This window comes from Papio anubis, chromosome 4, assembly GCF_008728515.1.
Source record: "Papio anubis isolate 15944 chromosome 4, Panubis1.0, whole genome shotgun sequence".
In the NCBI taxonomy this organism is placed as follows: domain Eukaryota; kingdom Metazoa; phylum Chordata; class Mammalia; order Primates; family Cercopithecidae; genus Papio; species Papio anubis.
This window is the reverse complement of record NC_044979.1, coordinates 168,951,117-168,974,768: the sequence shown is the minus strand read 5'-3', so window position 1 is coordinate 168,974,768 and position 23,652 is coordinate 168,951,117. Positions and strand designations below refer to the sequence as shown.

The 23,652-nt window shown below is 48.3% G+C and overlaps 1 protein-coding gene across 1 annotated transcript in view; it reads right to left on the bottom strand.

Moving 5' to 3' along the window:
* The window catches only part of IFNGR2 (interferon gamma receptor 2), a 36,449-nt gene extending 13,730 nt beyond the window's left edge, over positions 1–22,719 (bottom strand). Inside the window, 3 exon segments of the mRNA NM_001168784.1 lie at positions 3,461–3,666; positions 10,412–10,544; positions 22,650–22,719. Coding sequence (NP_001162255.1) covers positions 3,461–3,666; positions 10,412–10,544; positions 22,650–22,719 — 409 coding nt within the window.
* Between the last annotated feature and the right edge of the window lie 933 nt (positions 22,720–23,652).

The window sequence follows — 23,652 nt, the reverse complement described above, 5'->3', positions numbered from 1 at the left end:
AGACCACCACTGTGTCAAGCTTTTCAAGCACGCGGGCAAAGAACAGCAACCCAGCCAGTAACTAACAGAAACATGGGTGCTTGACTCCAGCTGAGAGCGGCAGCTAGCTGGTACCAGACCCAATGTCACTATACATCCTGCTTCTGTTACCTTCTCTTGATCCCTGGGCAGTGGTGGTAACTATCATTCCTTTTTTTTTTTTTTTAAATGATGGAGCCTCGCTCTATCACCCAGGCTGGAGTGCAATGGTGTAATCTTGGCTCACTGCAACCTCCACCTCCCAGATTCAAGAGATTCTCCCGCCTCAGCCTCCAGGCTTAAGTGATTCTCATGCCTCAGCCTCCCCAGTAGCTGGGATTACAGGCATGCGCCACCATACCCAACTAACTTTTGCATTTTTAGTAGAGATGGGGGTTTCACCATGTTGGCCAGGCTGGTCTCGAACTCCTAACCTCAGATGATCTGCCTGCCTCAGCCTCCCAAAGTGCTGGGACTGCAGGGGTGAGCCACTGTGCCCGGCCATCATTACTTCATACTCCTAATTCCCACTTATTTGACACTTTATAGCTCAAATGGGGGGTGGTTCTGTACCCAAGGACAAATGGCTTGTCCACAGCAGACGAGGAACCAGCAGGACTGCCTGGTCTTCTCTGTTTCTATCCCTCATAGCACCTAGCACAAACCACTGATTTAAAAAAAAAAAAAACTTAAAAAAAAAATAGAGATGGGGTCTTGCTATGTTCCCCAGGCTCATCTTGAACTCCTGAGCTCAAGCAATCCTCCCATCTCAGCCTCCCAATGGGCTAAGATCACAGGCATGAGCCTCTCTAAAAAAACTTTTTATTGGCCGGGCATGGTGGCTCACACCTGTAATCCCAGCACTTTGGGAGGCCGAGGCAGGTGGATCACGAGGTCAGGAGATCAAGACCATCCTGGCTAACATGGTGAAACCCCGTCTCTACTAAAAATACAAAAAATTAGCCGGGCATGGTGGCGGGCACCTGTAGTCCCAGATACTCGGGAGGCTGAGGCAGGAGAATGGTGTGATCTCGGGAGGTAGAGCTTGTAGTGAGCCGAGACCGTGCCACTGCACTCCAGCCTGGGCAACAGAGCGGGACTCCATCTCAAAACAACAACAACAACAACAAAAACAAACAAAAAATTAGCCAGGATTAGCCAGGCATGGTGGCACAGACCTGTAGTCCCAGCTGCTTGGGAGGCTGAGGGAGGAGAATCACTTGAACCCGGGAGGCGGAGCTTGCAGTGAGCCGAGATCGTGCCACTGCACTCCAGCCTGGGTGACAGAGCGAGATTCCATCTCAAAACAAAAACAAAAACACAAAAAAACCCAACAACAACAAAAAACTTTTTATTACAGAAAATTTCAAACACATAGAAAGTAGAAGATTGGCCGGGCATGGTGGCTCACGCCTGTAATCCCAGCACTTTGGGAGGCTGAGGCAGGCAGATCATGAGGTCAGGAGATCGAGACCATCCTGGCTAACATGGTGAAAACCTGTCTCTACTAAAAATACAAAAAATTAGCCGGGCGCGGTGGCGGGTGCCTGTAGTCCCAGCTACTCGGGAGGCTGAGGCAGGAGAATGGTGTGAACTCGGGAGGTAGAGCTTGTAGTGAGCCGAGATCGTGCCACTGCACTCCAGCCTGGGCGACAGAGCAAGACTCCGTCTCAAAAAAAGTAAATAAATAAAATGTAGAGAGAAGATCATAACGAACACTCATGTACTCATTACCCAACTGAATGAACTGCCAACTTATGACCAATTTTTATTTCTTCTATGCCTAGAAACTTCGTCCTTGCCCCTCCTGCTCTTCGGATTATTTTGATTTCTTTCTTTCTTTTTTTTCTTTTTGAGATGGAGTTTCGCTCTTGTTGCCCAGACTGGAGTGCAATGGTGTGATCTCAGCTCACCGCAACCTCTGCCCCCAGGTTCAAGCGATTCTCCTGCTTCAGCCTCCCAAGTAGCTGGGATTCAGGCGCCTGCCACCACACCCAGCTAATTTTTTGTATTTTTAGTAGAGATGGGATTTTACTATGTTGGCCAGGCTGGTCTCAAACTCCAAACCTTAGGTGATCCACCTGCCTCGGTCTCCCAAAGTGCTGGGATTACAGGTGTGAGCCACTGCGCTCAGCCTATTTTGATTTCTTTGAACAAATCTCAGCAATCACATCATTTCATCTGCAAATACTTTAATATGTACCTCTGAAATATAGGAACACTTTTAAAATTTTTAACTTTGTTTTTTTGAGACTGAGTCTTGCTCTGTTGCTCAGGTTGGAGTGCAGTGATGTGATCTTGGCTCACTGCAACCTCTGCCTCCCGGGTTCAAGTGATTCTCCTGCCTTGGCCTCTCAAGTAGGTGGGATTATAGGCACGCACCACCAAGCCCAGCTAATTTTTGTGTTTTTAGTAGAGACAGGGTTTCACCATGTTGGCCAGGCTGGTCTCGAACTCCTGACCTCAAGTGATCTGCCTGCCTCGGCCTCCCAAAGTGCCAAGATTACAGACGTGAGCCACCGCACCTGGCAGGAACCCTTTTTATTCCCCCAATTTTTTATTTTGGTTAAAATACACATAACATAAACTTTAACATCTTAACCAGAATACCTCCCCCTTTAAAAATCATAACCAAAACACCATTACAACACTGAAAATAAGTCAACGATAATTCTTCATTATATATCAAATATCTAGACGGTGATCATATTTTCTCAATTGTCTTATATATTAGTTTGTCTAAATCACGATCCAAGTAAGTTTCATGCCCTGTGTGTGCATAAGCCAGACACGGAAGAAGCATCTGGCATGGCTGACCACGTGACAAATGAATTACTGGAGCAACAAATGTAGGAACTGGAATCTGAGGGTTCTTCAGTCTCCTTCCAATATCTGCGGACACATTTGTTCACTCAGTCATTCGACAAATATTTACTGAATACCTACTACATGCCAGGCACCATTCAAAGTGCCTATTCTGTAACATAAAAGAAGTTGCACCAGAATAAGTGAGGGTGATCAGATACATATGCTAGCATCCCTTCTAGCATGAGGTTGGCAAACTTTTTCAGCAAAGAGCCGCAGTAAATTCAGACTTTGCAGGCTCAACAGTTGCTATTGCAACTACTCTACCATTGTAGTGTGAAAGCAGCCATAAACACAATAAAAAATGGATGTAACTGTGTGTGCCAATAAAACTTTATTTACAAAAACAAGTGGTGGGCCAGATTTGGCCTGCAGGCTGTAGCTGGCCAACCCCTGGTTTAGCAAATCATACTCCCCTAGCATCAGACTCCAACATCAGAGTGTGGGTTTGACCATGCTATCCCTTTGTCTGCTGGTCATTTAGGATGAGAGGCAGAACAGAGGTGTGTGGAGTCAATACTGCGAGTGAAAAAAACCTGGAAAGTATAAAGGAAGTTCCACACCCAAGTTCTCTTACCATTCCGATAGTGTTGAAACCAAGGCATTGTCACCCAGGCAGAATGCAGTGCTCCCAGCTCAGCTCGAAGACGTAGAGTGACATTGAAATCCATTGGGAAGCCTGCTGAGGGGCTGGCGGCAGTGAAGTCACACTCTGTTGCTGTGATCTGTGTACAATTCACCCCTATGGACATGATGTCGGTCATGAACCATTCACTATCGGTGCTGGGAAGGAAAAAAGGATTTCAATTCACAGAATTCCCTCTGCTTTATGTGTAACAGTTTCCCCAGAGCTTTTGTTCAAAACACAGGTTTATTGAGATACAATTTATATATACTCCACAGTTCCCCCCTACCCTTTTTTTTTTTTTTTTGAAATGGAGTTTTGCTGTGTCACCCAGGCTGGAGTGCAGTGGTGCGATCTCAGCTCACAGCAACCTCCACCTCCTGGGTTCAAGTGATTCTCGTGCCTCAGTCTCCCGAGTAGCAGAAACTACAGGTGCAAGCCCCACACCCAGCTAATTTTTGTATTTTTAGTAGAGATGGGGTGTCACCATATCGGCCAGGCTGGTCTCCAACTCCTGACCTCAAGTGATCCACCTGCCTTGGCCTCCCAAAGTGCTGGAATTATAGGCATGCACCATCATGCCTGGCTAATTTTTATAGTTTTAGTAGAGACGGGGTTTTACTATGTTGGCCAGGCTGGTCTCAAACTCCTGGCCTCATGTGATCCACCCGCCTTGGCCTCCCAAAGTGCTGAGATTATAAACATGAGCCACTGTGCACAGTCGCTACTTTTATTTTTAATTTTTTTGTAGAGCTGGGGTCTCTCCATGTTGCCCAGGCTGGTCTTGAGCTCCTAGACTCAAGTAATCCTCCCTCCTTGGCCTCCCAAAGTTCTGGGATTACAGGCGTGATCCACTGTGCCCAGCTGTGGTTTTTAATTGGGTTATTTGTCTTTTAATTGTTGAATTGTAAGAGTTCGTTATCTATTCTGGATACAATTCCCTTGTCAGATATATGATTTGCAAATATTTTCTCCCATTCCATCCCATAACTGATTTTAATTCTTCAAACTCAGTCTCTGTAGCCTATGTTTTGGGCATGGAACTGCATTAATACAAACTCCAGTCCTGCTTCCTGCTGGTGTGGAGTTTCTTTCCACCCCATAGCTGCCCATTTAAAGAGGATTTGTCTCACCCATATGAAAATCTTGCCAAATACATGGCCACACATCCTTGTGAATGACAGTGCCTTTCCCAGAGTTCCAATGCCACAGCCCCACACGGGACTCTAGTCCCCAGCTCTGACCTCTTTACCTTAGGTGACAGTCTTCAGAAAGGCCAAGGAGGTGGCTGCTGGGAGCCTGAGTAGGGGCTGTGGATAGTGTCCCTTCTAGGACAGCAACTATGGCCCAGAAAGCAAGGTCATGGGAGACAGGAGACGAGACTGGAGACCACTCCGTATCCCCACGGCCACCAGCTTTCACGTATCACACATGCTTCTAACTGTACTCCAACCCTCTCCGAAATGCATCTTCCGTTTAAGTGGCAAGGGACAAGATGAAAGCCACTTCAAGATGCATGGCCAGGGCTTCCATGAAGACATTCGCAATAGATACCTACTACCCAGCTCCAGGGTGACAGACCCTAATGGGGAGAGGGATCGCAAACCATGAGTCTCACCTCCCAGGCGGGGGGTGAGGGGCGTGCCCTGGAAGAGGTGAGTGATTTCTTTTTGAAGGTAGACAGATACTTAAAGACCCTCTAACCGCCCCGCTCCTCCTCCTCCAAGAGCAACATGCACGGCTCTTCCTCCAATGCGGTGCGGGGCCTGCTCCTCCACACCCCTGCCACTGCCGAGGCTCAGCCTGTCTCTGGGACTCAAGAGCTATGTCCAGCCTTTGTGAGGTCACTCACAAAAATGTTAAATAAGTCCATCCCCTTTGGCCCAGCAACCTCTCTTCTAGAAGTGTAAGAAAATAACCAGATATGATTCATGTTCGAAGACGTGACTTAGGACAGGCACCAACTGCCAACTGTCTACACCTATGAGTGGGGAAAAGTTAAATACAGCACATGTGATATGTCACATAATGAAACCTACAATGTCCACACAGTAATAATTACATGAAAAAATGCTCACATTGAACTATGGCAAATTAAAATAAAAAAAGGAAAGAGACCCCAAAAGTGTGACCCCAGTTTGGTTTACACACACGCACACACACACACATTTTCAAACAAGAGAATGAATTTAGAAAAAAAGTCTAAAATGAGAATCGTGGCTGGGTGCAGTGGCTCACACCTCTAATCCCAGCACTTTGGGAGGCCGAGGTGGGCAGATCACTTCAGGTCAGGAGTTCAAAAACAGCCTGGCTAACATAGTGAAACCACATCTCTACTAAACATACAAAAAAAATTAGCCAGGCATGGTGACGGATGCCTGTAATCCCAGCTACTCGGGAGGCTGAGGCAAGAGAATCACTTAAACCCAGGGGGCGGAGGTTTCAGTGAGCTGAGATTGCGCCACTGCACTCCAGCTTGGGCAATAGAGTAAGACTCTGTCTTAAATAAATAAATAAATAAATAAATAAGATAAAATAAAAAGTAAAAATGAGAATAGTGATTATTCTTAGAGTGTAGAACAACAGGTTACTTTAATTTTATTTTTTTCTACTTTTCTAGATTGTCCAGATGTTCTATAAAGCACACGGATTGCTACTAAAATCAGAAGAAAATGAAAAACAAATGTTTGAGAAGACAGGGCTGGGCAGGTCTGAGAGAGAGGCTGGCAGTAGACCAGGAGGCATGACCTGGGAAGGGCCTTGCTGCCCGACCATCTGCATTTTCAAGGAAAACTAAAACCAGGATTGTTTTTTTTTTTTTCCTGTTATGTATTTTTTTTTTTCTAAGTGAAAAAATCCAGATGTCTTAACGCTGTCAACTAATTGAAGACAAAAAAATTAAACAGTGGGAGCCAAATAGCCGGCAGCCACTGTCTGCTACCCATGATTGAGACTTGAAATTCTCCCACAAAGTGCCCCATGTAATTTCGGTCTTGCTACTCCGACTGTCAAAACACAAAGGCATCTTCATTTCTAATCATAGCAATGCTTTATTGTAAAGAAACAGGGTGGAAGTTTAAGTCTCACAAGCCTCAAAACTAATAAAAGGTCCCAAACACATGTTTGTATCTAAAACAAAGTATCTGAAAACAAATGCAAAGGTCCTCTTCCATTATCAAATCTACAAACTGAAAAAGAAAAAGAAATCATCCTCAATTTCACCTTCTTCTAACAGGAACATTCACATGTATCCTAACCTATGTTTCTTTTACTAAACCAACCTCTACCCAGGCGCAGTGGCTCACGCCTGTAATCCCAGCACTTTGGGAGGCCGAGGCGGGCAGATCACCTGAGGTCAGGAGTTCAAGACCAGCCTGGCCAACACGGCGAAACTCTGTCTCTACTAAAAATGTAAAAATCAGCCGGGCGTGGTGGCGGGTGCCTGTAATCTCAGCTACCCGGGAGTCTGAGGCAGGAGAATCGTTTGAACCCGGGAGGTGGAGGTTGCAGTGAGCCACAGGTGCAGTGAGCCAAAAGTTGCAGCGAGCTGAGATCACGCCACTGCACTCCAGCCTGGATGACAGACACTCTGTCTCTAAATAAATTAATTAATTAATTTAAAAAAATAAGAAATAAAACCAACCTTTATCCCTGAGAAAATATCTACAAAATGCTTTTTGAAAAGAAGATAAAGTGAAACAGGTTAGTTTATCATATGAAACGCTATCAAAGGTTTTTTTTTTTTTTTTTTTTAATGCAATAACGTTTTCTTCTATTTTTAGAAGCATCTCCTCTGAAAACCAGCAAACATACTTCCCTGTTCAAGGCCAAGCAATGCTAAGCCCATCAATCAGCTGTCAAGGCTAAGTCAATACATCGGCCGTGACTCTCACAAGTTTCTTGTTCAGCCCTAGGGTATTATGTTTGCTGAATGCTGACATGACATGTGACCTGTGCGCTCACATCAAGCCCCGTTCTCAGAAAGGCACTTCATTTGATGCTCTGTAGTCGCTATCTTGAAATTCTTAATGCTCTTTGAATAGGGGTCTCACATTTTCATTTTGCACTGGGTTTTGCAAATTGTGTAGCCTGTTCTGGTGGATTGCTCCATTAATTACAGGTGACTTAATGTTGGTTATTTATAACTACTGGAGGAACAGATGAATGTGATTTAGAGATAACTCTCAAACCTCACTTTAGCACCTGTTTCTATTAAGCAAATACTGTTATAACAGACATTTAAAAACGAATAAGAAAGGCCAAGGTGATGGCTCATTCCTGTAATCCCAGCACTTTGGGAGGTTGAGGTGGGTGGATCACTTGAGCCCAGGAGTTCGAGGCTAGCCTGGTCAACATGACGGAACTCCATCTCTTCAAAAAATTAAAAATTAGCTGGGTACAGTGGCGTGCGCCCATAGTCCCAGCTACTCGGGAGGCTGAAGTGGGAGGATCTCTTGAGCTCAGGAAGTTGAGGCTGCATTGAGCCATGATCATGCCACTGCACTCCAGCCTGGGGGACAGAATGAGACCTGGTCTCAAAAAAAAAAAAAAAAAAAAAAAAGAGAATAAGAAGTTATCTGAACTGTAATCCCAGCTTGTACACTTGTAATCCCAGCTACACAGAAGGCTGAGGTATGGGAATTGCTTGAACCTGGGAGGTGAAGGTTGCAGTCAGCCAAGATCGTGCCACTGCACTACAGCCTAGGCAACAGAGACTTTGTCTCAAAAAAACTGGAAACCTACTCCTCTAACAAATCAATTGCCTGTCATTTTTCCACATTACTTTTCTCTTCTTCTTTCTTTTTTTTTTTTTTGAGACAGAGTCTTGCTCTGTCGCCCAGCCTGGAGTGCAGTGGCGCAATCTCGGTTCACTGCAAGCTCCGCCTCCCTGGTTCATGGCATTCTCCTGCCTCAGCCTCCCAAGTAGCTGGGACTACAGGCGCCCGCCACCACACCCGGCTAATTTTTTGTATTTTTAGTAGAGACGGGGTTTCACCGTATTAGTCAGGATGGTCTCGATCTCCTGACCTCATGATCCGCCCGTCTCGGCCTCCCAAAGTGTTGGGATTACAGGCGTGAGCCACTGCGCCTGACCTACTTTTCTATTCTTTTACAGGTGTAAGCCACCGTGATCGGCCCCTTTCTATTCTGGACAATAAATACACATCACTTGCAACTTTTCAGTATAAAGTAAATAAAAATTTTTTAAGTAACAAACATAAGAAATAAAAAATACAAATACATGCCAAAGTTTACAGAGTTGCAATTTCTAACAGATGACATTTAATTATCCTTTCTAGTGGCTGTCTGTGGTTTAGTGTTCAAGCGTAAGTTAGCAGGCTACAATTTGTCACTTTCCTACTGATGGATATGAATATACACTTCCATGTATCTCTTCATGATTATAGTTTTTGTCTCTCTTTTTTTTGATGGGGGTTGAACTATCTGTGTAGGATAAAACTACTATGAAGGCTGGGCATGGCGGCTCACACCTACAATCCCAGCACTTTGGGAGGCCCAGGCGGGCAGATCACTTGAGGCCAGGAATTTGAGATAAGCCTGGCCAACATGGCCAAACCCCATCTCTACTAAAAATATACGTATTAGCCAGCCGTGGTAGCTCATGCCTGTAGTCTCAGCTACTCAGGAGGCATGAGAATCACTGGAACCCAGGAGGTGGAAGTTGCAGTGAGCTGAGATCATGCCATTGCACTCCAGTCTGGGCGATAGAGGGAAACTCTGTTTCAAAACAACAACAGACAGACAGACAGACAGACAGACACACACACACACACACACATTGGAAAACTACTATGGACATTTCCATGACTTCAAATGTCTGGTAGAATTACTCTCTGAAAGGGCTATGCTAATTGATACTGCAAACAGCATCAGGTGAACACATACGAACCAATCCCATCTGCCAGGCACTGGACATCATCATGTCTTTACATTTGGTTTACCGAATAGTACAAAATGGCTTAGCCAAAAACTTCTCCTTACTCTTCAATTCATCTACTTAACAATGTAAACAAAAAATAACATAGGATGTGGACTTTGCCCTCTTTCTATATGTATTTATATTGCAAATCAAGTGATGGCCAATTCTGCAAAAGCTTGAAGAGGCAAGAGAGAGATGAAGGAGCCAGGATAATACACAAAATGGAAAACCACTTGAGAAACTGAGAATTCATTGTAATTAACAAAACAAATTTCTGATCAGGCCATATTTGGTCTATAAGGTTAAATCAATCTGATTTTTAAGCCCGAAGATGAAGACTAAAAGCTGCCCCCTGCTCTTCCATGGCGGAAGCCTACTTTTACAACCCTTCTCCCGAAACCAGCAAAAGAATAAACTTTCGGCCGGGCGCGGTGGCTCACGCCTGTAATCCCAGCACTTTGGGAGGCCGAGGCGGGCGGATCACAAGGTCAGGAGATCGAGACCACAGTGAAACCCCATCTCTACTAAAAATACAAAAAATTAGCCGGGCGCGGTGGCGGGCGCCTGTAGTCCCAGCTACTCAGGAGGCTGAGGCAGGAGAATGGCGTGAACCCGGGAGGCGGAGCTTGCAGTGAGCCGAGATCGCACCACTGCACTCCAGCCTGGGCGACAGCGCGAGACTCTGTCTCAAAAAAAAAAAAAAAAGAATAAACTTTCCACCAAAGCAAGAACCTGTGTGGTTAGACAGCAGAGTCCTGACCGCCAGTGTCCTTTAAGCCTTCAGACGAGTGGGAGGTTGTGAAACCTCTGTCCTCAGAGATTTTACAAGCTCCAAGAAAGATGTGCTTCCCACGGGTTTGATAACAAACCCTGCACAGAGGTAGGAACTAGTATGTGGCCCTAGGGTTCCCCACGACGCCCCCACAGCTCCCAGCAAGGATCCAACAGAAATACCGGCTTACTATTTAAACTGCACTCGGTAGACAACAGGCCTTGTGCTATTGCTCAGGGCCACCGGCTCCCAACTCAGGACCTGCTCTGCATTGTACAGGCGAATCTTCGGGTGCTGAGGCGTGGGCAGCTGGGAAAGAGGGTCTTTAAGGGGACAGAGAAAAAGAAGAGGGGGGAGGGGAGGAGAGAGAGGGAAATAATTACAAAAACATTTCAATGCACATTACCTAAGTCATTCATAAACTCAGTTTTTGTCAGAGTGCAGAAATGGCATTACCAGGTCCCCCTGGGCATGGTCCCAAGCCCCCGACTTTTGGCTACAAAGATGGCCCTACTGGTACAGGCAGCGCAAAAAGAAAAGAGGCGCCTGGGGCAACCTTTCCACCTGTGGGTCCCAGTTGTTACGAACAGGTCCTGGACCCTGGAGTCTGGCCGGACTGGGGTCCCAATTCTACTATTAGTAAATGCATTGGGCTCGGGACAGGTCACTTCACCTGTCTCAGCTTAAGTTTCTTTTTCAGGAATAAGGGGTCAATAATGATACACCCAGAGGGCGGTGGGGAAGATTAAAGTGGTGGTCATGTGACACGCATTAGCTTCAGATTTAGTACCAACGGTCTGGCAAATGTGCACAAATACGTGCACACATGCACGCACTACACACGCACAAACACCCTAAATCAGGTACGCAAAGCCCAAGCTGCAGGGGAGGGCAAGGAACGCCGATTTCTGGGCACCATCAGAGTTGCTGTGTTTCTCAAGGACCCCCAGCATCACAATCATTGGGGTGCTGTGCTGGTTAAAATGCAGGTCCCCAGGCCCCACCCCAGGCCAGGAAATCTGCATTTTAAACAAGCTTTCCAGCTACTTCTCATGCACATGAAAGTTAGAGGACAATATGGCAGAGCATGGTGGCTCACACCTGTAATCCCAGCACTGTGGGAGGCCGAGGAAGGCAGATCACTTGAGGTCAGGAGTTCGAGACCAGTGTGGTTAACATGGCGAAACCCTGTCTCTACTAAAAATATAAAAGTTAGCCAGGTGCGGTGGTGAGTGCCTGTACTCCCAGCTACTCAGGAGGCTGAGGCAGGAGAATCGCTTGAACCCAGGAGGCAGAGGTTGCAGGGAGCCGAGATCACGCCACTGCACTCCAGGCTGGGCGACACAGCGAGACTCTGTCTCAAAAAAAAAAAAAAAAGGTTAGGGGACAATAAACAGAGAAAGAATATACTCCCCTGGAAACACCACCAATTTCAGAATCCCTCTCTTTGGGGTGACCTAGAAGAAACAAGCTCAACCTCTCCCTTCCCCAGGCAGGTACTTCACAGGGAGCCTTTTGTCTTAGAAAGAAAACATGATCAAGATAAGACTTTTGACCAAAAAGATTAATAAGAAACGCCCAGAAGGTGGACGAAAGGTTTGAAAAACATGCTGTTTCAAAATCCAAAGGAGGAAATTCAAGCCACGCATTTTCGGTAAATGCACCCAACCTCAAAGAGACCAGCTGACAGCCTGACCACTGGCTCTTCTTCTGAAAGATGAATTGCCAAGTCCGCGGCCATTTGTTTAGTTATAGGATGCCCCTCCCCTCCACACCTATGAGCTCTGGGTGACCTTCATCCAACCAGCTGACAACACTCCTCCTGACACACAGCAGGCCTCACGACATCCTGGGCCGAAGACAGACAGGTAAAGCTGCCTGGTGAGAGGCAGGCCCAACGGGTGTGCTGTGGCTGCTATGACCTAGGAATCCCCAAAGCCAGCGGGGACTGGATGCTTGCTTCCAGAGAGGGGTTGTGGCAGGTCAGTGCTCCCCACAGTTACACAGACAGTCCTGCATGACAGTCACACAGACAGACCTGAATAGCACCCTAACTACGCAGAGAAATTTCCACAACGGTGCCTTCACAGTAAGCTAATAATGAAGCCCAGGGAAACTGATGCCCAGACATCAAACCCAGAAATGAAACACAGCTCCTACACAGGCTTCTCCCAAAATTGGAGCAAGTCAAGATAACAGAGGCAGCTGTTTGAATAGATTTATTGGAGAGTCTAAGGCAGCTCTCCGGACCAAACTGTAAATCAGGTAAGATAAGATAGAAATAAACACACCTGGCTGGGCACAGTGGCTCACGCCTGTAATCCCAGCACTTTGGGACGTCAGGTGGCGGATCACCTGAGGTCAGTTCAAGGCCAGCCTGGTCAACATGGTGAAACCCTGTCTCTACTAAAAATAGAAAAATTAGCCAGGCGTGGTGGCGCACACCTGTAGTCCCAGCTACTTGGGAGGCGGAGGCAGGAGAATCGCTTGAACCCGGGAGGTGGAGGTTGCAGCAAGCGTGCCACTGCACTCCAGCCTGGGTGACAGAGTGGCACTCCGTCTCAAAAATAAATAAATAAACCAACACTCTGGTACCACAGTCCTCATTAAATAGAATTTAGGAGGCAGGCCTTGAAGGTACCGGGGCTCTCACACCTTGATTATACTTAGAAAGCACTTTTTTGGCCCTGACTTTCTAGTTGAAACAAAATTAGTTACCCATAGACTTTGGCAAGTGCAATACCGCACATAGGCACATAACCCAAACCTATGCAAGCACTAAGAAAATCAAACACTTTGAGTTGGTCTGGTGGAATTATCTCTGACCTTCCCGTTACAGCAATAAACTCTCTTTTTCCCTAGTTTGTCTGCTTCTTGTTATTGGACCACTAGAAAACACAGCTGGACCCAGCTCTTTCCGGGAACAGGGTGAGTGCCTGCTTAGGGCTGGGCATTCAAAGAATCTGACGACAACTTTTATTTCCTGTATTAAGGTTCCTCTTACCGCAGTAACACATTACCACTAACCTAGTGACTCCACACAATCCAGATTTAGCTGGGCGTGGTGGTGCGCATCTGTAGTCCCAGCTGCTCAAGGGGCTGAGGTGGGAGGATCACTGGGGCCCAGGAGTTCGAGGCTATAGTGTATGCACTATGATCATGCCTGTGAATAGCCATTGCACTCTAGCCTGGCCAACACAGCGAGACGCCCCCCATCTCTAAAAATAAATAAATAAATAAAAATCAAATCTAAATTTGGCTATTCTTGGTATGTCTCCAAAGTTAGCTGTGCTGAGCATAAATTTTAGATTATAAGTTATGAGTTTTAAAAATACAACATGTAAAAAGTTACTCTAATTGGATGGGCATGGTAGCTCATGCCTGTAATCCTGGCACTTTGGGAGGCTGAGGCAGGCAGATCACCTGAGTTCAGGAGTTCGAGACCAGCCTGGCCAACATGGCAAAACCCCGTCTCTACTAAAAATACAACAATTAGCCAGGCATGGTGGTGCACATCTGCAATTCCAGCTACTTGGGAGGCTGAAGCACAAGAATCATTTGAAACCGGCAGGCGGAGGTTTCAATGAGCTGAGATCACGCCACTGCACTCCAGCGTGGGCCACAGAGCAAGACTCCATCTCAAAAAAAAAAAAAAAAAAAAGATGTTGTTGTAGGCCAGCTGCAGTGGCTCACGCCTGTAATCTCAGCACTTTGAGAGGCCGAGGTGGGTGCATCACGAGGTCAGGAGTTCAAGACAAGCCTGGCCAAGATGGTGAAAACCCATCTCTAATAAAAATACAAAAATTAGCCAGCCATGGTGGTGGGTGCCTGTAGTCCAAGCTACTCGGGAGGCTGAGGCAGAGAATTTACTTGAACCTGGGAGGTGGAGGCTGCAGTGAGCTGAGATCACACCACCGCACTCCACCTTGGGTGACAGAGAGACTCTGTCTAAAAAATATATATATATATATTGTAATTAAGACAATGAACTTGCTGAACCTTCTTGCCTGTTGAGAAACTTCCTGAATAATACATCTGTAATATATCTGTAACTGCTTTTAATAAGCTTAAACTTCCCTGAAGGCAAGGAAATTATTGGTATGTTCTCCCACAAAATGGACCCTACTACCAACGAGAAAAATGAAGCTTATTGAACTGGACTAATGCGTTCATGGTCGAACCCCAAGTCTTACAATACAGTAGAGAACAATTCTTCTTATTCCTGAGAGGGAATTCTTTAAAGAAGGAAATACACGTGCTTATAGAGGGCATTTTCACTCAACTGTGAAAATTTCATTTTCAAAACCTCAGCTTAGGAAAGCAAGGGGCATGTGCGAGAGCAAGAGGAAAAAATAACTACACATTTTCACATATAAGCATGACCTGAGCACTCTCCCTAGGCAGAGTCTCAAATGCCATATCTAATTGAGAAATCAGCCATTTAATCCAACTTCTATAACCACCTGAGTGCATACTGTCTAGTTCTTTACAGAAAAATCTGCCAATTCCTGGCATAAAGGGTAGAGTTCAGACTTGAGTAAGTTGAAAATCCTTCAAGATCTTATCTCAAACAGACTAATCACCACCAGTCCCTAAAATACCATACACTCTCTCCTATTTTATTTTGGACCTACATAATTTTGCATATTTTATTTCTTCTTCTTTTTTTCTTTTGAGATGGAGTCTCGCTCTGTCCCCCAGGCTGGAGTGCAGTGTTGCAGTGGCGTCATCTCGGCTCACTGCAACCTCAGCCTCCCGGGTTCAAGAGATTCCCCTGCCTTGGCCTCCCAAAGTGCTGGGATTACAGACATGAGCAACTGCACCCAGCCTCTTCTACTTCTTTTTTTTTTTTTTTTTTTTTTTGAGATAGAGTCTTGCTCGGTCACCCAGGTTAGAGTGCTGTGGCGCGATCTTGGCTCACAGTAACCTCCACCTCCTGGGTTCAAGCGATTCTCCTGCCTCAGCCTCCCGAGTAGCTGGGATTACAGGCGCCCGCCACCACGCCCAGTTAATTTTTGTATTTTTAGTAGAGACAGGGTTTCACCATCTTGGCCAGGCTGGTCTCGAACTCCTGACCTTGTGATCCACCTGCCTCAGCCTCCCAAAGTACTGGGATTACAGGTATGAGCCACCACGCCTGGCCTTTTCCTCTTTTCTTCAATCTGAAACTCCATGCTTCAAAACCCAGCTCAGTTTGTTCTTCCTCTATTGGACTTTCCTCAACTCTTCCTGACAAGTAGTGTCCTATAACATTTAAAAATATTTCTATTCTAGTACTTTTGAAAAATCATGGCATACAGTACATGTGTATCTATTATAGTATGTATTATAATACAGACATTCTGGTAATGTCTCTAAGTAGACTATTCTCTACATTGACTGTCTTAATCATTTTTATACACTCAGGGCTAAACAGTAGGACCATTTAACAACAAGTAAAGAGGTGAATGAACAAACTCTGCCTTCTTGACCCATCCCACCACCTTTGATCTATCTATCTAAGATCCAGGCATTTCAGACATCATGCATATTTAAGAATAGGAGGGGCTGGGTGCGGTAGCTCATGCCTGTAATCCCAGCATTTTGGGAGGTTGAGGCAGGTGGATCACTCGAGGTCAGGAGTTCGAGACCAGCCTGACCAACGTGGTGAAACCCCGACTCCACTAAAAATACAAAAATTAGCTGGGTGTGGTGGTGCACAACTGTAATCACGGTGACTTGGGAGACTGAGGTAGGAGAATCGCTTGAACCTGGGAGGCGGAGGTTGCAGTGAGCCGAGACCATGCCATTGCACTCCAGCCTAGGCAACAAGAGCAAAACTCCATATCAAAAAACAAACAAACAAAAAAATAGGAGGATATCCTGGGTCTTAACAGCATAGTTTGATTAACATAAACCACACACAGATAATAAAATAAAATATAATTAACATTAATCATTTAATCTTGACAATTAAGGACTGACCCTTTAGGATCTTTCTGTGGGGGGTACATTATGATGAAAATCAATTAGGTGAACATCATTGATCCCACCTCCATCACCTTGCAGATGAGAAGTAAAAAAGCATTTTCTGATTCCTCAGCCATAACCAGGAAATTGTTCTCTTCAAGAAATACTAGGCCAGGCATGGTAGCTCACGCCTGTAATCCCAACACTTTGGGAGGCCGAGGCCAGGGTGATCACTTGAGGTCAGAAGTTCGAGACCAGCTTGGCCAACATGGTGAAACCCCGTCCCTACTAAAAATATAAAAATTAGCAAGGCATGGTGGCAGGTGCCTATAGTCCCAGCTACTTGGGAGGTTGAGGCAGGAGAATCGCTTGAACCTGGGAGGCAGAGGTTGCAGTGAGCCAAGATCGTGCCACTGCATTCCAGCCTGGGCGACAAAGCGAGACTCCATCCCAAAAACAACAACAGCAACAAAAACTGGACATCAAGTTATTGACCTAGATTATTTGGCTCTTCCTATCAAGAATGGTTTGCCTTTCTAGGGAGTAAAATGGAGATATAACCTAGTTTCAAAGAATGGCTGAGAAAACTAAGAGGGGTAATGTATATAAAGCACTTGGCATCTCGTCTGACCAATAAATGTTACTATCATGATCATTTATAAAGGTGGCAAAAGCATTCCAACTACATGATATTTTCACTTGCTGAGATTACGAACACTCGGGATCGTACCCAGTGGACATTCATATGCAATGGTTTTTAAGTTGCTAGGGACTTACACTGTCTTTCTCGGTGGCCTCTAAGCATATGAGAAGCTTTGGCTGTTCAAGTCAGCAAATAATGATAAAAAATTCTGTGGTACAGTACATACCCAATACCCTGAAAAAGTCTGCAGCAGCTGCTACAATTACAAATAGAAGCCTTAATTCCTCAACACTCAGGTAACTAGCTGAACAGTCAGTTGACTTACTGCACTTGTGCTGTTGGTTACATTTTTCTACCTACAGCAAATGGCCACTACTTAACAGGGCATTGCTACAAATTGCCTCAGGTCCCATATTTTATATATTCTACCCTTATACAACACTAAGGGATAGATACTATGTCTCCCTTTAAAAAATTTGCTTCCAGTGCCAGGCTGGGGCTTCACATCTACAATCCTAGCACTTTGGGAGGCTGAGGCGGGTGGATCTCTTGACCCTAGGAGTTCAAGACCCGCCTGGGAAACACGGTGAAACCCCATCTCTACAAAAAATACAAAAATTAGCCAGGTATGATGGCGTGCACCTGTAGTCCCAGCTACTCAGAAGGCTGAGGTGGGAGGAAGGCTCGAGCCCGAGAGGTTGAGGCTGCAGTGAGCTGTGATCATGCCACTGCACTGCAGCCTGAGCGATGGAGATACTATCTCAAAAAAAAAAAAAAAAAAAAGTTTCCAACATTTTTTTTTCTCTGACCATAAAAGCAATTTCAAAATTACACTGGTAAGTTATGGGAAAGTGTGAAAACCTTTCTACCACTCATTTGCCATATAATCATTGTGAATATTTTCACTTTGTGTTTTCACTAAAAAAGGGTTTCTCTTGAAAATATCCATTAGGTTTGTTTTTAAGCTGTTTAATATGAAAATGCTCAAATAGTTGCAATATAGAGATTAGTTTAAAGCACCACTACTTTTCTTTTCTTTTTTCTCTTTTTTGAGACAGAGTCTCGCTCTGCCGCCCAGGCTAGAGCGCAGTTGCCTGATCTCGGCTCACTGCAACCTCTGTCTCCCAGGTTCAAGCGACTCTCCTGCCTCAGCCTCCCAAGTAGCTGGAATTACAGGCGCCGACTACCATGCCCAGGTAATTTTTGTAGTTTCCGTAAAGACGGGGTTGTCAACATGTTGGCCAGGCTGGTCTCATCTGGAATTTCTGACCTCAGGTGATCCACCCACCTCTGCCTCCCAAAGGTGCTGGCGGCCCTCGCTTGCTCTCAGCGCCTCCTCGGCCTCAGCGCCTACTCTGGCCGCGCTTGAGGAGCCCTTCAGCCCACTGCTGCACTGTGGGAGCTCCCCTCTGGGCTGGCCGAGGCGGGAGAGGGCTCCCTCTGCTTGCCGGGAGGTGTGGAGGGAGAGGCGCGGGCCGGAACCGAGGCGCGCAAGGCGCTCCCGGGCCAGCGCGAGTTCCGGGTAGGCGTGAGCTAGCCGGGTCGCACTTGGAGCAGCCGCTGGCGCTGCCGGCCCTGGGCAGTGAGGGGCTTAGCACCCGGGCCAGCAGCTGTGGAGGGTGCGCCAAGTCCCCCAGCAGTGCCAGCGCGTTGGCGCTGGGCTGAAAATCTCGTCGGGCCTCAGCTGCCTCGCCCCGCGCGAGGCAGGGCTCGGGACCTGCAGCCTGCCATGCCCGGGCCTCCCCGACGCCGTGGGCTCCTGCCCGGCCGAGCCTCCCGGAAGAGCACTGTACCTGCTCTGTGGCGCCCCGTCCCATCAACCGCTCAAGAGCTGAGGAGTGGGGGTGCACGGCACAGGACTGGCAGGCAGCTCCGCCCGTGGCCCTGGTGCGGGATCCACTAGGTGAAGCCAGCTGCGCTCCTGGGTCTACTGGGGACTTGGAGAACCTTTATGTCTAGCTAAAGGGATTGTAAATACACCAATCAGCACTCTGTCTAGCTCAAGGTTTGTAAATGCACCAATCAGTGCTCTGTATCTAGCTAATCTAGTGGGGACTTGGAGAACTTTTCTGTCTAGCACTGTCTAAAGGATTGTAAACACACCAGTCACCACTCTGTGTCTAGCTCAAGGTTTGTAAATGCACCAATCAGCACCCTGTGTCTAGCTCAAGGTTTGTAAATACACCAATCAGTCCTCTGCAGCTAATCTAGTGGGGACTTGGAGAACCCTTATGTCCAGCTAAAGGATTGTAAATACACCAATTAGCACTCTGTCTAGCTCAAGGTTTGTAAACACACCAATCAGCATCCTGTGTCTAGCTCAAGGTTTGTAAACACACCAATCAGTGCTCTGTGTCTAGTTAATCTGGTGAGGACTTGGAGAACTTTTAAGTCTAGCTAGAGGATTGTAAATGCACCAATCAGCACTCTGTGTCTAGCTCAGGGATTGTAAACACACCAATCAGCCCCCAGTCAAAACGAACCAATGAGCTCTCTGTAAAACGTACCAATCAGCACTCTGTAAAATGGACCAATCAGCAGGATGTGGGTGGGGCCAGATAAGGGAATATAAAGCAGACTGTCCCAGTCTGCAGCACCAACTTGCTTGGGTTCTGGTCTGCAGTATGGAAGGTTTATTCTTTTGTTTTTTGCAATAAATCTTGCTATCGTTTACTCCTTGGGTTCATGCCGCTTTTATGAGCTGTAACACTCATCCTGAAGGTCTGCAGCTTCATTCCTGAGGGCAGCAAGACCACGAACCCACTGGGAGGAATGAACAACTCGGGTTGTGCCACCTTAAAACCTGTAATGTTCACGAGGAAGGTCTATAGCTTCACTCCTAAAGTCAGTGAGACCACGAACCCACCAGAAGGAAGAAACTCCAAACATGTGCGAACATGAGAAGGAACAAACTCCAGACATCATCTTTAAGAACTGTAACACTTGCTGCAAGGGTCTGCGACTTTATTCTTTAAGTCAGGGAGCCCAAGAACCTACCAATTCTGGACACAGTGGGATTACAGGTGTGACCCACCATGCCCAGCTGCTACCACTTTTCTTTTTTTTTTTTTTTTTAGAGACGGAGTCTCGCTCTGTCGCCCAGGCTGGAGTGTAGTGGCTGGATCTCAGCTCACTGCAAGCTCCGCCTCCTGGGTTCATGCCATTCTCCCGTCTCAGCCTCCCAAGTAGCTGGGACCACAGGCGCCCGCCACCTCGCCCGGCTAATTTTTTGTATTTTTCAGTAGAGACGGGGTTTCACCGTGTTAGCCAGCATGGTCTCGATCTCCTGACCTCGTGATCCGCCCGTCTCGGCCTCCCAAAGTGCTGGGATTACAGGCTTGAGCCACCGCGCCCGGCCTACCACTTTTCAAAGGAGCGACAGAGCCAGTTTTCTTTTGTTTGTTTTTGGGTTTTTTTTGAGATGCAGTCTTGCTCTTGTTGCGCAGGCTGGAGTGCAGTGGCCTGATCTCAGCTTACTGCACCTCTGCCTCTTGAGTTTAAGTGATTCTCCTGCCTCAGCCTCCCAAGTAGCTAGGACATAGGTGTGTACCAGCACACCCCGCTAATGTTTGTATTTTCGGTAGAGATGGGGTTTCATCATGTTGATCAGCCTGGTCTTGAACTCCTGACTTCAGGTGACCCACCCGCCTCGTCCTCCCAGTGCTGGGATTACAGGTGTGAGCCACCGAGCCCGGCTCTTTTTTTTTTTTTTTTTTTTTTTGGCAATATCTCACACAGACCAAAACTTTTGTAGAATACAATAAAAGTTAATCGTTAGCAAGATGGACAGGCACCTGCATGTTGTGGCAACGTCAAACTATAAAGTTTCTAAATGTATCGTTCAACCTCTGGACTCATTACAGGTAAGTCACAAACAGTCCACAGATCACCACTAGTCACTCCTCTCTGGTATGAAGTCACTTGCCTGCTCATCTCACACTAGGGCAATCATCAACTCTCATTAGGAGGCCTAGGGAGGGGGCACACACAGGTTGCTCTAGACTTGAAGCTGAGTGGAAGTGGAGTCAGGATTTGAACCCATCTATCTGACTGCCATGGAAAAGCAGTTAGTAATTTCCTCGAATGCAAGGCACCCCAGATCAAGGCGATACGGAACTTATGGGCCTTTGCAAGGAATGCCAGTAGAAGAAACAAACCCCCAACACAACGTTATCGAATGGGAAGAATCTTCTAAGTTCTCAAGACTAAGGGCTGTCCAACCTATGATATCACTCTCCCCACGGGAAAGAACTCAGCAAAACAAATGCAGATACATACACAAGAATATTCTAACCACACATTTGTCATTAAGGTCTTTCGCCCTTTTTCTTTTTCTTTTTTTTTCTGAGACACAGTCTTGCTCTGTCGCCCAGGCAGGAGTGTGGTGGCGAGATCTTGGCTAACTGCAACCTCTGCCTCTCGGGTTTGAGCGATTCTCCTGCCTCAGCCTCCTGAATAGCTGGGATTACAGGGAGGCGCTACGATGCCCAGCTAAGTATTTTTAGTAGGGGGGGGGGGGGGGGGGGTTTCACCATGTTGGTCAAGCTGGTCTCGGACTCCTGACCTCATGATCCTGCCTCAGCCTCCCAAAGTGCTGGGATTACAGGCGGGAGCCACCATGCCCGGCCGCCTTTTGGTTTTTATGTTTGGCTCATAAGCGTGATTAGTTGGTGTCAGAGGTTAAGGAGGCTGCCAGGTAAGAAGCTCTCTGGGTGGATACAGAACCGGTTTTAAAAGCCTGGCTCAGCTGGGCACGGTGCCTCAAGCCTGTAATCCCAGTGCTTTCAGATGCCGAGGCGGCAGATTGCTGGAGTCCAGGAGTTCAAGACCAGCCTGGGCAACGTAGCCAGACCGCCTCTCTACAAAAAATACAAAAATTGGCCGGACGTGGCCAATAATCCCACCACCTCGGGAGGCTGAGGTGGGAGGATCGCTTGAGCACGGGAGGTGGAGGCTGCAGTAGCTGAGATGCTGCCAATGCACTGCAGCCTGGACGACAGAGCCACACCCTGTCTCAAACAATAATTAATTAATTAAATAAATGAATGAATGAATGCCTGGCTCAGTTGACACTTTTCTTCTTCCGCCCCAACACTGAAGGGACCCGGACAGTTCTGAGCCCTGCCTGAATGCTGCTGCCCCATCTCTGTGACCGCTGGAACTGTCTGGATTTCACACCCAGTGTCAAATACGCCCTAGGCCAAAGTCGGAATTGTGTCTGGGTCACCTGTCCAAGACCTGGGCCCTGCTCCACCGCTGCTTCTACAAAGGGACTGAGTCTAGCTTCCAGCCAGGCCTTCGGGAGGCACTCCAGGTGGGGACTAAGCGCGGTCTGGCCAGGCTGCAGAACCCGTGGCCAGCAGAGGCAGCCTCTGCCCAAGCCCCGGATTCAATGTGCTGCTGCTGTTCATTCCGAGAAATTCGGAGACTCTGGCTACGCTGGCTTTCCCGGCGCGCCGCCGGTGGCGGAGGTGGCACAGCCGAGGGTACTGGCTTCACGGAGGGGCAGCGAGTGTCCCCTCCCGGAGAGGGGTGTCCCGGCGGCCAGGACGCCAGGAGGGGTGCCCTACCGTCTTCCAGCTCCTGCCCGGAACTCCTGGCCGCCCACCCCAGCCCCGCTGCGGGCTCCCCGCGGGCCTCTCTAGCCCTGGGCACCCCGCAGTTTCCCACCCGATCTGAGCACCCCGCAGATCCCACCCACCCGGAGCACCCCACAGATTCCCACCCGATCTGAGCACCCCGCAGATTTCCCCCATCCCCCGATCCGGGAGTGCCCCAGCCCCCACATGCTGCGGCTGCGCCCGCGTCCCGCCGCGAAGGCCCAGGCCCGGCTGACCTGACGGGGGCGCGGCGGCGGCGAAGACTCCGAGCAGCAGCAGCAGCGGCCACAGCCGCGTCGGTCGCATGGCCCCGGGCGCTCGGCGGCGGCTCAGGTCGCGGCCGGGGCCCCGCTCGGGGTCCGCGGAGCCGCTCACGTCGCCGCCGGGACCGCCATGGCGAGCGCAGGGCGCGCAGGGCCCGCCTCTTCCCGAGCGGCGGCGGGGCGTCCAGGCGGAGGGGACCCTGCTCGGCCGCCAGCGCCCCGCCCCGCCCCCGCCCCGTCCCGCCCCCACGCGGGACTTTCCCGCTCCGGGAACCGCGGCCCGGGGGGCCTCTGCGGCGGCAGCGCTGGGACCCCACGCAGCCGGCCTACCGGAGCGCGGAGCCTCCCGGAACGTCCTGGAGACTGGAGCCCCGCGGGACGCCCACCTTCGGGGACCGCAATCCTTCCAGAAGGGCCCCGCAAGACCTCGGCCCAGGCCCCCGGGCGTTCCCTGGAGCCCCCACCCCTCTTGACCCCACCTCACTCTCCTCTTGGGTGCTTGATCGCACAATTCGAGGATTCGCCCCTTTAGTCGAAATGTTTGCTTTAATAGCCCCCAAAATACATATTAGGCTTTCAACTCCCCCCCGCCCCACACCCATTTTTTTTTTTTTTTGAGACGGAGTCACCAGGCTGGAGTGCTGTGGCGCGATCTCGGCTCACTGCAACCTCCGCCCCCCGTCAACCCCCTTTTGAAAAGGGTTTTAAGGGGAAGGAGTTAGAAAGGGCCCAGTGAAGGAGGGGGTGGGGCTCTGGGGGCGAATGGGCTCCGAGCAGGGGGAGAGAGAGACAGAAACTTCCAGCATTTCGAAACGGCATGGGGTTTGCCCAGGAGCCGGCCGCGGTGCACGAGGAGGAAGTCCTTTAGCAGCTGGGCAGCCGCAGGCCCGCTCCCCAGCCGGAGCCTGCACCATCTCCAATCTGACGCCTGTTGGGAGAGGATTTTAAATCTGCCCTGTTCTTCCAAGATGCGTCA